The following is a 14,356-nucleotide window of genomic DNA, read 5'->3' as shown; positions in this document are numbered from 1 at the left end:
GGGAACTTTGGCCTCAGCACAAGCATGGTTCTAAAGCAGGAAGGGTCAACTTTGGCTATGAAGAGGGTCACGTTTATTCAGTTATCACTACCAAAGGGTCAAAGGGTTTCTAGATATATAATATATAAAATTAATATATAGAAATACAGAAGGGTCAAAATATTGTTCAGACTCAGGGTTCTCAGCTGATAGGGCAGGACCTAAAAGTGGGCCAATAACACAGTTTAACCCTTCAAGACTTATGCTATATATTAACCATTGTGTCTTGCCTGGACTTAAAGCCTTGGCTATAAGAATATGAGAGTGGCAGTAATGTCTCTTGAATTTTTAAAAAAGGTATGAAACTATACAAACAAAAGAAAGAGTTGTATGTGTGACACACAGTAAACTATACAGGAGGTGTTGACTCTTACCTAATTTTGAAAAAGAAAAAAAAAAATCCTAGTTTTTTTTTTAGCTATATGTTACTGAATAGGTCACACATGCATCTAATCTTCTCACCAATGAACCACCTATTTTCAGCCATTCTTACAGTCTGAGTTAATCTTCCAATTATCCTGAATATTCAAGCAGGCATCCATGTGCTAGACACATTAATTGCAGCATTTTAATCACTTTTACCTTTTCACAAAACTGTCTCACCATGGTCCAGTCACTAAACCTTGAGGGTATTTCTCAGACATCCTCATGTGTCTCATTACTGTTCAGATTTGTACATTTGCATTAACTGAAGCTAAATGTCATTTACTTGATACACGGCACTGGAAAAAGCCAGTCTGACAAAAAAATCCATAACCTGATCTATAGGAGCAGCAGACCACAGAAATCCTGCTAATTAAAGAGAAGTTACATTTTTTCTATATATTTTCATCATACATTTTCATTTTAGAATTTTAGAGATAACATCAAATCTGACCACAAATAGAGGAGAATGGGGTTGGTTGTCACGCTTTTTTACTCTGAATTGCTCATCATCAAAACATCCGTCATTCCTACATTAAAATGTGTAACCATCTCATTTTCCAAATGATTGACACAAAGAGGTAATTGATGATCAACGACACTCTGACAAATTGTGACAACCAACCTCATCACAGGGATAGGTGTCATACACTATGAGGTTGTTTGTCACAATGTTGTTTTAATAGGAAAATGTAAAAGAAGGCAAGAAAGCAGAATTAAATTTGTAACTTTATGTATCTTACCACAAAATGAGCAAGAGACATGAATATGAACATCTTTAGACCAACATATACGCCTATAGCAACAAAAAGAACAAAACAAATAGGCTACTCCACTAGGCTACACACATCCACTTTGAGTTATGGTGATGCAAATGTAGGATCTGTGCACTCTAACTAAGCAGAGCTTGTATGCCCGCTGGTTGCACATCCAACACTTTTCCTATAACTCCCCTGAACGGCTGTGACAACCAACCCCAAAGATAATTTGATGGCCTACATCAAAGAGATTGTGACCACCAACCTCAAAGAGCATGTGACAGTCAACCCCAGAGAGAATGTGAAAACCTATCCCAAAGAGATTGTGACAACCAACCACAAAAAGAATGTGACGACCAACCCCAGAGAGAATTTGACAACCATCCCCAAATCGATTTTGACAACAACCCCAAAGAGATTGTGACAACCAACCCCAAAACAGAATGTGACAACCAACCCTTGAGAGAATGTGATGGCCAACCCCAACTGGAATTTATATTTTCTCCTCTTCCCCGCCCACCCTCTGGACTATTCAATGAAACCCAACTCATAGTCATGATGATTTAAATTAATATACTCTGTCATAAGTTGATACTTTAGAGATATGTAGTTCTCACAGGAGATAGATAGATGAGCCAAACCATCCAAAGAGAAAGAACAGTTACAATAATTCATAATAGCAGCAGAACCTTAATTGGTTTGCAACAGGTAACTGCCTCCTGTGAGCAGAAAAGTTACTTTGATTTTGTGGTTCTTTGAGGAAAGTAAATACAATATGTCAAAGCTGCTTATCATCTTACAAGTCTAGATTTAATTTCCTCTGCAGCTGTGTACCACAACGATGTATTTTTTTTGTTTAGCATTATGGATTTGGGCTGTGGATATTTCCAGATAGATAATATCAAGAAATGTTGTGTACAATGAAAGATGTCAAGCATATGTGGTGGTTTCCATCTTACTGCATTTTTTTTTTTTTTTTTTTTGCTGCCATTAGGCCTGCAAGTATTAATCTTTTTTGACCTAGTGATGCATTTATGGTGGAAAGATTGTTTAAGATGCCAGAAGTTGGCCACAGGTTTACACTCCCATACCATATGCATAAAAGTCCCTGGTTTGTTCAGAGGACATAATGAGCAGAAGCAGTTGTCCAGTATCTTCATACGGTGAAGCTTACAGGGCGTTAAGTAAGTTCTATGCACAAATTGAAAATGAATAATCTGGTGATCAGGGTTTCTGGAAGATGACAGTATATTAGACCATACATCGTTCCAGTCGAATCTGGAATCCCAATCCGGTATATCTTTCCTCCATATCGCATCTAAGGCCAAAGGTTTATATGATTTTTTTAATATATTGATATAAAGTAGTGACCACACCTCTTATTTTTAAATTATCTATGAGTTCATACAAGGGATGTTCAGAAAGCTGACCATCATGAGGGACACCTTTCGCCTTTAATGCAGCCCTAATCTGCAAGTAAAAAAAGAAAGTAGTGTTCTGTAAATTAAAACATAACTTAATATCTTGAAATGTACGCAGGCCATTTTCATCATAGATATCTCTAAGCAGATGGATACATTGATCACTCCATTTCTGGAATTGAATAGGTCAGTCTCCCACTGTGAAAAACACTGAGATATGAGTGTGACAACCAACCCTTGTGACAACCAACCCCGTCCACCCCTATTCTAGGCCACCTTTGCATAATCCTCCGCCACTGTTGGGCCTCCCTAGTAAAAAAAAAAACCAAAACAAACAAAAAAAAAAAAAACGTCTAGCTCTAGCACTTCATCCAACAACTAATGGGTGAAACAAAAAGGGATGCTAACGTTCCAAGAAAGTGAGTGGGAAAAGGACAGCCCACTGGAAAAGATTTGAGCCTGCAAGCAAAATATCAAACAGGTGTTTTAGTTTTTGGCAGTAAAGCATTCTATCAAATCCAAAATGACAAACTGAAAATAGCTGTGTGGATGTCTGTGCTTTGGGACTGTGCATGTGTGTGCAATAACGCCAGTGGCAGTGAGGGCCACATGTGTTGGTCCAGAGGAGATTGAAAGTGAATTGGAAGCTATTAATCTGACCTCTCCCTCCTATCAGATTTGGTTTGGAGCTGAATATATATTCACACCACATGCTCTCTTTGCACAGCCAGCTCCCCTCATCTCTCCATCTCTATCTCACCCCCCTTCCCTGTCCCTCCTTCATTCAGATCCACAGGTACAGGTTTGGATGTGGAGAGCAGCGTTTTTACACCTCAGTCTTTGAAATGATCTCTATTATTCCCTCGCCTCATGCTGCTCTGATTATCCCCTCTCTGTGTGAATGAACGCAGCGTTGTCTCTGCCTGGTTAACGTGATTTTTGCAGCTCAGCGCTCCACTCTAACTTCACTTTCAGCACAGCTTTAGTGGAATCCCACAGATGTGTATACTTTGACAGTGCTCCCTGTTGGATACGGCTTTGTTGTACAAAGTGAGGAAGGGAAAAACCGCAGACCGTGACAGGTTTGCCTTGACGTTTCATTTCTTATGCAACTTTGGAGCCGATTCAGCATGGGAAACGTACAATTTAGCAAAAACAAACAGCAGTTTCTCAGGGATCGGAGGACTGTTGGCAGCACCTCAATTTGAATATGTTAGTCTGTGCAGGAACAGAAAAAGTCTTTTCAAACTAAAGTGTTTCTCTAAACCATTTTCTCTTTGATCTTTAAATCACTTAAACCAACTTTACTGCTTACAAGTGCTGTCCAACAACAACACATTTCAACAGAATGCAGCACAGAGGAAAACAGCACGGAGGAATGCCTTTGGGTAGCAAAGCAGTCAAGTTTAAAACCATAAAGTTACTCTTGTAGCTACATAAGCCATAGTGGGGTGAAATGAGAAAAACCTGAATGTTTTGCTTCCAACATTTCAATGAATGCAGCTGTTCCTGAGGCGTTCCCAGTCCAGCAAACAGAACAGAAAGTAAATAGCTTCTTAGGCTGTTTTCACAGCTGTTCATAGCCTTAATTTGATGTCAGACTCTCATGGAACTGCCTCTTTCTAGGTCAAGAACAGCTTCCTTGGGATGTACACAATAAGAAAGTTTACAGTCCTGGTCATCACTTGTGAAAAAACCTTGAGATAGGAATATAATAGATTAATGCTGGTAGACACTCTACTGTTCTTGAGAGAACAATGCAATGCCACTAGACAGACTTCTCCTACTCCTGCTATCAAATATTGTGTAACCTGAGCAAAATATGACTTTTACCTACTTTATCAGACTTTATGCATACAAGTGTGCATATGTAGGTGGGTATATTGTAAACATAGTCCAGGGGTGTCCAAACTTTTTCCACCAAGGGCCACATGCAGAACTAGAAAAGCACTCAGAGAGCACAGACCTCCGCCATTAGCCCTGTCTCCCAATAGTAAAAAATCCCTTAAAAAATTCCTGGATCCAGACGGTGATCTGGATCAGTCCCAAAATCAAATCAGTTCTTCCTTATGCCATTTCTGACATTTCCTGAAAATTTCATGAAAATCCATCCATGCTTTTTGAGTTATGTTGCTAACAAACTAACAAACAAATGAACAAACCCATCCGATCACATGACCTCCTTGGCGGGGGTAAATATACAAGAATGTTGAAGGCACTTTGATATCAACAAGGTGAGGTAAATCAGAGTTTGTAGTCCTGTATAATTAGGTTAAATTATGTGTATTAGCTGAGTGTGTCTAAATGGCTAGTTCAGTCAGGAAACAAACACGATTTGCAGCTAAAAATGTTTCTTTTGTAATTAGCGTTTATTGATGTTATTTATGTTTGATGATGTGGCCCTTCTGCACACATTCCTGACCTTCCTATGCAAATAGAGAAGCTCAGGCATGGACAGAAGTGACAAAAACACCAGAGCAGAGCAGGCATCAATGCCAATCGATTAAGTAAGATATAGCAAAAAGGAGGAGTTGGGGTGGAGGAGGGTTGCAGAAACCAGTGTTAACAAAAATAGATCTTTGATGACTAAAACTTACAAAAAGTAAGTTAAGTTTTTATCAAGGTGACTAAAATTAGACTAAAATTTAATGTAGTTTTCGTCAGACATTCAAAATAATATTTCTCCACTGTGGGTAAATCTGTCAAAAACAATGCAGCTGTAGCTATTCTGCCTCTCAGCTGTAGAAAGCAGGGACCCCAGGTTTGGCAGGGTGTATAGAACATACTACCATGATTTGGTACCAGATTTAGGTGAGAAAATAAATGCTTGGACTAACAATAAAGACCAAAATGTGAGGACTTTTTATGGACTAAAACTAGACTAAAATGTTTTGAGCTTTCATCAACTAAAACTAGACAAAAACTTGAAAGGGTAGAAATGACTAAAATAGGACTAAAACTAAAAGACATTTCATCTAAAGGCTAAAACTAAAAAAAAAAAAAAAAAAAAATGCCAAAATTAACCCTGGCAAAAGCAGCCTGCAGATAGAGTGGTAGCCAGGCTAGAGCAGTTTAAAGCCCGATTGGCCAATAGCTTGCTTACAGCAAGTCAGGGCTGATGAGGGCTTGCATTAGATCAGCTGGTCTGGGCAGAGCTTGACTCCATGGTCTGCCCAAACTACACAAAAATGCTTAATTTAAAGGCTCACAAGGCAAATAGACAATAATTTCCAGGTTTTTGTAACCTGACACACCAAATGGATTTGTTTCACACATCCATCTGGAAAACCTTCCATAGACCGCGTTTGGAAAAGGGCAGTCTTTGAAGAAAACATCACATCTTTACTGGCCAATCAGAGCAACAAAATACGTGGCGTCATAGCCCCAAACCGAGGTCTCTAAATTCCATAGATGCATAACGTGAACCATGGTGACTGTAGACATGTCAGTCCACGACTTTTGTTGTTTTTGAAAAGAAAACAACTCACTGCTGTTCTTTGTTCTTCTTTTAATGAAGAAATGTCGACAAGTTCTGATAAGACTGGTGCTTTAGCAGCATCCATGCTAATGTCTTCCGCCATAATCACACCAGCCTCTTATCGCTACTTACATACATCACGACTCCGCTGCACCTGAAAGTACTGCCCCTTGTCGCTTGGTCCTGGAACTTTCTAACAGGGCCCAATGGGTTCAGACGGGAGCTTTGCAAGATGGATTCCCCAGTGAGAAACACAGAAATGGGCGAATCCATCTGCTTTGCAAGGTTAAGATTTTTGGGGATGCCTGTCAGATTTCAGGGTGCCCTATATGGCCCTAGCTGCCACAGGCTCAGGCCCTGGAATATTATTGGTACTGCTATTCACACTGCTGAACTCAATAGGGAAGTAGAAAACTAGATATTTTAATCTAGATTGCCAATATTTTTTACCATGTACAGTTCTGTCTCATTTTAGGCACAAAAAAAAAAAAAAATTAATGAATTCTTCTTGTTGGGATGTTTTCTTTTCGAATTAGCATGGTTGCACAGCCTTGTGCTGAAATGACGGGCCAACAAAAATAGACCACAGTCTGCTTTTGGCCCCTGGGCCATAGTTTGGACACCCTGACAAAGTCAGTAGTAATAATAGTCAGAACTTTTAAGATAAGGTAAAAGTATGCTTCCTTTAAAAGATTTCCCATGCAGATATACACTGCTGAGATTTGAGACTGTCTGTATGTCTTCCTCTCTGCATTTTTCTGTCTTATTAGTTCTTTCATTCATAATTCATTTGCTCATTATCTGCACAATAGGAGAGGTAGATTTAAGGATTTCTTTCATTCTTCATTTCCAATTTAGCTTCACAACCACACTCAGTCTTCACCCAAACTGAGCCAATACCCCTCAAGTGTAAAATGAAACACACAAATGCAGACAAGTTTGAGAAGTGGACTAAATGTATTCATTCTCACAAAGAGGATTTCACTTGTGAATCAATCCACAGCAGCACTCAATCTGAACTCACAATGTGAGAAAGTGGACCAGGTCAATATCGGCCTTTTCATTTTCCCAAAGTAACAAGGACTCACACATGCAGGCACAGTCACACGGCCTTCTATAGTCACTCGTATTTCCTCTCAGTCAGTCACACTGATTAGATTGAATGCTGCTGAGGTGTAAACTCAGCCGCTGTGTCAAAGACAGAGGTTTTGCTCACTCAATATGAGAACACTTTCACACCTTACACTCAGAGAAGTGTCTTTGAAGGCTGCAGAAACACAATTGTCGGATATATGAACAACTGAGAATTGAAAAATTGTTCCATTCTCAAATCTTTACTGGTAGTGTTATACCAGAAGTTCCTGTCCTATACTGTTAGATTCATCCTGCGGTCCCCAAGCAGCTCTTTAGTGGTTTATTTCGGTTCTGAACACACTGAACATCTTTATTCTGTATCGATTTGATACATAAATACAGGCTGTAGAAGAAGATGGGCTCCATGTTGCACAGAACGAGTTGCCTTTCTATAAATATTGGGAGTCCAGATGACCAGTCCACAGATTGATCTTATTCTTCAGCCTGACATGAATCTGATGTATCTGTCATCACAATATTCACACTACAAAACTGTAGTAGAGCCTGTATTTGTTCCTGGCAGTCAATCTAAGCACTACACAGCAGCTTAGTCTAGTGGAGAAAATTATACTTAATTCACTTGAGAGCTTTTCAAGGTAATACAGAGGGAATGGGAAACTTGTAAGAGAGCCTTGAGAGGCAGCAGGAGAGACGCAAAGAGACATAATTATAGACTGAGGATCAAAACAGGCTGACTAAAGTGTTATTTCTCTTTGACGTAAGAACATTTTTATTGGACATGTCATTAAACTTAAATGAATAGGTTGAAGTCACTCCTAGTTATATTTCTTTCTCCATTCTTTTGCATTCTTAGCTGTAGAGAGAAGGAGGCAAAAACATTAAACTGGATTCAGGTGTGGATTGATCACCAGGGCACCTACTACTATAAATGGTGGCCCGTCCATGTACATGTCTGTCTGTCTGTCTGTCTCAAGTTGCACGCCATATCATTGCTCCAATTGTCCTTAATTCCTCTCAGAAGACTTCTTGCGTGTACTGGTAAGAAACTGGTGCCATGATAAAAATCCTAAATATGAACAGATTTTCTGTAATATGCCAAAATGTGGCACTGAGTCAGGGACTTCTGCTTCCATTTACCTCATAAGTCAGATGTCGGAGCTGGGAATGGTGTCACAACTGAGTTTAATATGTTTCATTTGCTACCAGCTCAAAGGAGTAAGTGACAGAGCCAGGAAACAACCGGACTTTGTTGAGACATGCCCACAAGGAAACGTATTTGGATGAGATGATGCACTGGCTTCACAAACCTTAAGCTCCCTTCTTCCTGGTGCTGCGTAAACATGTTTAAATATGGGCCTGTCTCCAGGTAGCCAGCATCAAGGGCCGTGCGATTCTCTGTTAATACTCCACAAAAAGTGCATGCACTAAATCTTTGCAAATAAGTCAAAAGCCAGAGCTTTAATGCTCCCCTGCACACTGGCATGCAGAGACGCTGAGCCAATATGCAGCTATTTTGGGGGGAAACTCCCCTTTCCATGTAAATTGGCCTTATTGCATTACAATGATGAGGAGGGTAAAGAGTTCAAAGTAGCCTACTGTCTGTGATGGCAGATGGAAGTGTGCTTCAGTTTTTATGATGCACAAACTTTCCAGAGATCAGGAAACAATTTCACCTCTGTGTGACTTTTAAATAAATGATGATACATGATGGGTAAATTAGGTCCCCAAATATTACTTTGGCATTGCTATTACTAAACCATAACCAGGAGTTAAACAGCCTAAAGCCTGTTAAATGCTCTGCAAGAAAAGAGAAATTTGTCCATTTTGTTGAGGTAGTAAGAACAAGAACAGTGTTACATCTGGCCATGAAATTCCGTACCTCTGGTGAAACCCAACTCAAGAACTCCTGGGAAGTCCTCATTGGCCCTCCCACTACAGCACACGCCCATTTCAATTTCTGGCCGGTCACACAATAGTTGTCGGAAACAACATGAGAAAAACGCTAATTTGGTGCCAGTTTGACTTCTAAATGTGGATTAAATAACAACAAAGGATGCAGCAAAGGAAACTGGTACTTAAATGCAGTGTTGGGTAGTGTTACTTTTGAAACTAACTTGTTAGATTACTGCATTACATACTGAGAAAAGTAATTTGTTACGTTACTGCATTACCTACTTCTAAAACTAACGCATTAGAGTACTTTTGCATTACTAAATATTAAAACCCTTTAGCCACTTGTTCCACTCAGCGGTTGTAAAAATGACAAATAACAACCGCACCTCTGCATTTTAATGTGCAGACTATAATGCCAATGTAGAGCGTCATTTACAGCCTATTATCTGTATCTCTGCAGCCTGAAAACACTGCTAACAGACAGGAAAACCTTTACAGCTCTTTAACATGCTCACAATCAGACAACAAGCTGAGCAGAGGCAGACAGAATCACTCCAATACTGTGCGTGATAACAGCACTTAATTGGAACAGCTGCACAGCTGATTCAGTGAAAGCAAAGAGAGCTTTTAAACTTACGTTTCACCGTGATGCTTTCTTGTCCCTTTTATCCAAAAATCCATCATAACGGGGATAATTCTACAGTGTCATGCAGTTCTCTCTGTCATCTCGCTGGCTAAACAAGATAACAATGGCCCAGAATGTTTACTTTCTGCTGGCACGGCACTATGTGCCAACGTGACTACAGGAAGAGAGAAGGACAAACAGAGCAAATGCCTCAAGGAGCTTCCTTTTTTCTTTCTCTCTTTTTGAAGCCACGGAGAGAGAGGAAATTTGGGATTTTTCTTTAAATAAGGGATTACTTTAATTAAAATGTAACTAATACCGGGATTACTCTAACGGATTACTCTGTAACACTGCCTAAATAGGAGCTAGCTAGCTAACATTAAAGAGCCATCTTGTAGAACAGGCTACCTCAGAAATGGCCCATCTTTACTCGGTTGCTTACTCCACAAGGTTTTTACAGTTGATAGTACATCACCATTTCAATTGAAAGAATGTTTGTGTCAAAATGAGGAATGTTTTATACATTAAAGAAGCTCAGTTAGCCTCTTAGGTCAGTACAAGCCTCTAAATCAGTTCAACTGTGTTAAAAATCCCTGTAATGTAGGGGTCATACTCAGTGTATTTAGAAATTTTCTGATAAGCGTACAGGTGCATTTAAAGCCGTAAAGTGTTAACTTTCCCATGGAAAGCAAGGAGCACGTGATTGCAAAGAACTTACTGTATATCTCAGGGAAACAAAGACGTTGACCTGCTGGGAATGTAGTATGCATTGTGTTTTTTTTTGTTTTTTTTAATCTTCTTTAATTCAAAAGATGTATGAATGGATGAAGATTATAAAGACCTGCACTGTATCATCCGATGTTAGCTGACTTGCAGTTAGTGTATCATGCCTTCTAAGTTTACTCTTAATTGCACATTTACCTATCAATCTCTCACAATAATTTGAACATCAAACCGTTAGCCTACACAAATGCCCTTGCAAAGTAGATGGAAAGTGACAAACAGAACGTTACTACCAAAATATAACAGATGGGAGGTGATGCATAGGCCAGTCAGATATCAAGATTCTCTTTTTGAAATAAAGACAAAATGTTTGTGGTCATCTGGAGGATAACTGCTCATTGTAGACATCCCTAAACCCACAGATGCCCCTCATGTTGGCCCTTACATCTAAACCGTGCAGACTGATGAGCAGCACATCTACAGCATTACCACAAGGAACCCCCTCACACACACGCTTTACCAGTGTTATGTGTTACCCAGTCTCCTGACACTTCCAGAGGGCTGGGCAGTGGCCCACTCCATGCTCTCATTGCCTACCGTACCAACTTGCAGACTTTCTTTATGTCACCTCAACTCCCACATGACCATCACAGCCCAAACAGTGTTATCTTCAGCAAGCTCCAGTAAATGCAAGCTCCAGGTAGTGACATGCTGATAGCACATCCCCCAACATCCCCTATGACTTGTGTAAACTCTGAGCAGTGGAGGAAGAAGCTGTACTTCATCTATGCATGCAGAAACACAATCAGCACCATCCTAGCTTCAGCCATCTCCTCCTGTTTGTTAACAGTCTTAACCTCTCTCCATTAGTATTCTTTCTCCACATTTCCATTTGTATTTCTTGCACTGCCTCGTACTTTGTCTGCCTTTGTCTGTCTCTGCCGTTTCCCTCATCACTGTCATTCCTCCTCCATCTCTGCACTCATAAACCTCTAAAAGTCACTCCTATCTCTGCTCTGACACTTGCTCCCTCTCATTTTGTTACACTCAGCGGTGTTACTACTCTCAGATATATCAGCTCTGTGTTTGGGGAGTTTGCTTCTAAGTGTTGAGTCACACATGACTTCACTGGAAGTGTTGCTCTTAAGAAGCTTGATAAGAAGTGCTTGCTGAACCTGGAGGCAGCCAAAACACTGCACTGCTTCTACTGTAATCTAGTGCGGCTGTCATTTCTTATAAAGCAATTCAAACAGTTTTGTGCCTGTGTGCATACAGCGGAGAGAGAATGCAAACACAGCAGAAGAGTATTAAGACATGAGTGGCACCGATTAGGGATGACAAGGATTTCATGACCTAAGCATCACCTCAGACTGTAGCAAACCTTTTTATAGAATACAGAACCCATAACCTATAAAACAGACCATAATACCACCAGAAAATACACAGGGCTAACATATGGGTCTCTGTGACAGCAATATATCAACCACAGCTATGACAGGCTGGTTATGCTTCAGCTTTCTTGGGATTTTTGCAAATTATTTATGAATTTTTTGTCCAATATTTACCTTGCCCACTCATCTCTTGGATGCAAAAATAGCCAAATATCATCCTCATCGAAGAAGCCTAGCATGCTGCTCCTTAAATTGTTTCTATCTTTTTAGTTTGGAAATTTTTGGACATTTAATACATGACAACAATTAAGGGAATAAGCTCCGCCTCCATTTTCTCATCGCCTAAAGTCAATAAAGGTGACCACACCAGTGCCAATCTGAAAAGCAGAGTTTTACCAAGACAAGCTGCATGTAGTGGCCTCACAACTAAAGGGTTAAACTGCTCTGAAAAGGAAAAATAACCTTCCCTGGTTCTACCTGTTGTAGCAACATTATGGAGGAACTAAGTTTGGTGCATTTTAGCACCCACTGACAGTCTGAGTGCAGCTGCTCTATTGTAAAGTGCTGTTTTTTTCCCTCTCAGACATGCATTTGTTGAGGAAGCATGGTGAAGCCAGAAAAGACTTTGTGAGAAACCAAAGAACCATGTCAGCTGATGAGGTACAGTAAAGTTTCTGCAGAGTTTGTGCAGATTCTAGTTTCTTAAGTCTGCTGTTTGCAAACTGTTTCTATGTGGGCAGCATGCAATTTAAACCTCAAGGAGGTTTGGATAGCTTTTGCCCCACGATGAATAAAATCATCATAAAAACAGTGTTTTGTCTTTACTTGGGTTAACGTTCTCTAATATCAGAATTTGTTTGATGATCTGAAACAATCTTTTTGTCTCCCTCTTTCCTTCAAACCCGTATACCACTCACATCTCCCATGCTATTTCCTTTCTTTATCTGTAAATAAATATTCCTGAACATTATCTAATCGCATTGTGTTCTGAAAATGTGTCCACCTCCAGCATGGCGCTCCATCACAGAAGTTACAACTGGACAAAGGAAGCATCAAAACACTCTTGGACCATTCTAAAAAGGCTCACCTACAAAGAATCAATATTGGATTTAAAGTGTATCCCGTTGCTCTTTCCTTTGGCACTTCTGTCTCATCCTTAGAAGTTTACTATTTCATTTTATAAACTCTGAATGCAGCATGTCTGATCTGTTCCAGAGAAACACGTGCAAGAGCATCAGTACAAAGAGCCCTTGATCTCATCTATACTTGTCAGTATCTGGCCTTGGATCCAGCCTCCCATGCACTGCACAAACAAATATCAAAAACCCAAAGACCAGAGCAGCCACTCCATGGGAGGAAAGTTGAAAAAAATATGAAACTACACAGAAACTCACCTTGGAAGCTGCAACCATGGGCTGTTTTGAACTTCAAAAACAGAGTTTGGGTCCACTCACAGCCAAATCCACCACCTAATAATGAAAAATCTCACAGATAATTCACCAATGATGCTCAGAGTGAAAAGGATATGGGCTGGAGACCAGACGGATGCACCAGCTGCGAGGACAGGTCGTCTGTTTGAGGCAAAAGAAAACCACGGGAACCAGCTCAGGATAGGGCACCACTAACACGCTGGTGTCACTGCTGGCGTCGTCATCTTCATCATCCCCGTCACACTCCACCATGTCCTCCTCCTCCTCATCCTCCTTCTCAATCCTCTCCTCCTGGATGATCTCGTCTTCCTCTTCTATTTCCTCCTCTTTCTCCTCCTTTTCCTCGGGACATGGGAGGTGGTACGAGGAGGGCCTGCAGGGGGAGGAGGACTTGACGGCATCGTTGCTATCACCCCTGGCTGTGGTTGTTGTCACTAGGGAGACTGTTGCCGATGACGGTGGCGTTGCTGTTGATGTTGCAACGTTGGGGCCCTCCTCCTCCTCGCTCGTCATGGCAACGAAACAGTCTGAGAAGAGAGAAAAGAAAAGATGGAGGAAAGTTTAAATTTTCAAACTAACATACTGACCACAAGTTTAAGAACAATTCATCAGCTTATAGATCAGGCTGAAAAACACTGAGCATCTTTGTACTTCCGCCACAGAGAGCCAAAAGCTTTAAGCCTTCAGAAATACACCTGCTTTAACTGTAGGCAAGATTAAATCTGGGTAATCTGAGCCACTTTGTAAATGTGGGCTACAGATCTAGTAAAAAGGGGGGGGGGGGGGGTAAACGCGGCAAAAAATTAACAAAATGGGAAAAGTGACCAAAATTTGCTCAAAAGTGAGCAAAAAAAATGACATAAAATGAAGAAAACAAGAACAGATCGGTTGAAAGTTTAAAAAAAAAATGGTAACATGGGCAAAATTTGGCAAGAAAAGTGGCAAAATGGATGAAAAATTGGCAAAGAGTGTAAAAAAATGCACCCAAAAGCTGCAAAAATTGTTGAAAGGTGGCAAAAAATGGCATTTAAAAGGGGGAAATTTGGCAGAATGGGCTTAAAGTTGGAAAAAGTGGTAAAA

The 14,356-nt window shown here is 40.3% G+C and overlaps 1 protein-coding gene across 1 annotated transcript in view; it reads right to left on the bottom strand.

Annotated features, from left to right (window-relative positions):
- LOC121507795 (voltage-dependent T-type calcium channel subunit alpha-1I-like) overlaps positions 1–13,789 on the bottom strand; it is a 317,733-nt gene extending 303,944 nt beyond the window's left edge. Inside the window, exon 1 of the mRNA XM_041784135.1 lies at positions 13,374–13,789. Coding sequence (XP_041640069.1) covers positions 13,374–13,789 — 416 coding nt within the window. The remainder of the gene's footprint in view (positions 1–13,373) is intronic.
- Positions 13,790–14,356: the final 567 nt, after the last annotated feature.

This window comes from Cheilinus undulatus, linkage group 4 (genome assembly GCF_018320785.1).
Source record: "Cheilinus undulatus linkage group 4, ASM1832078v1, whole genome shotgun sequence".
NCBI classification, from domain to species: Eukaryota; Metazoa; Chordata; class Actinopteri; order Labriformes; family Labridae; genus Cheilinus; species Cheilinus undulatus.
This window is presented reverse-complemented; position numbering and strand designations above follow the sequence as displayed.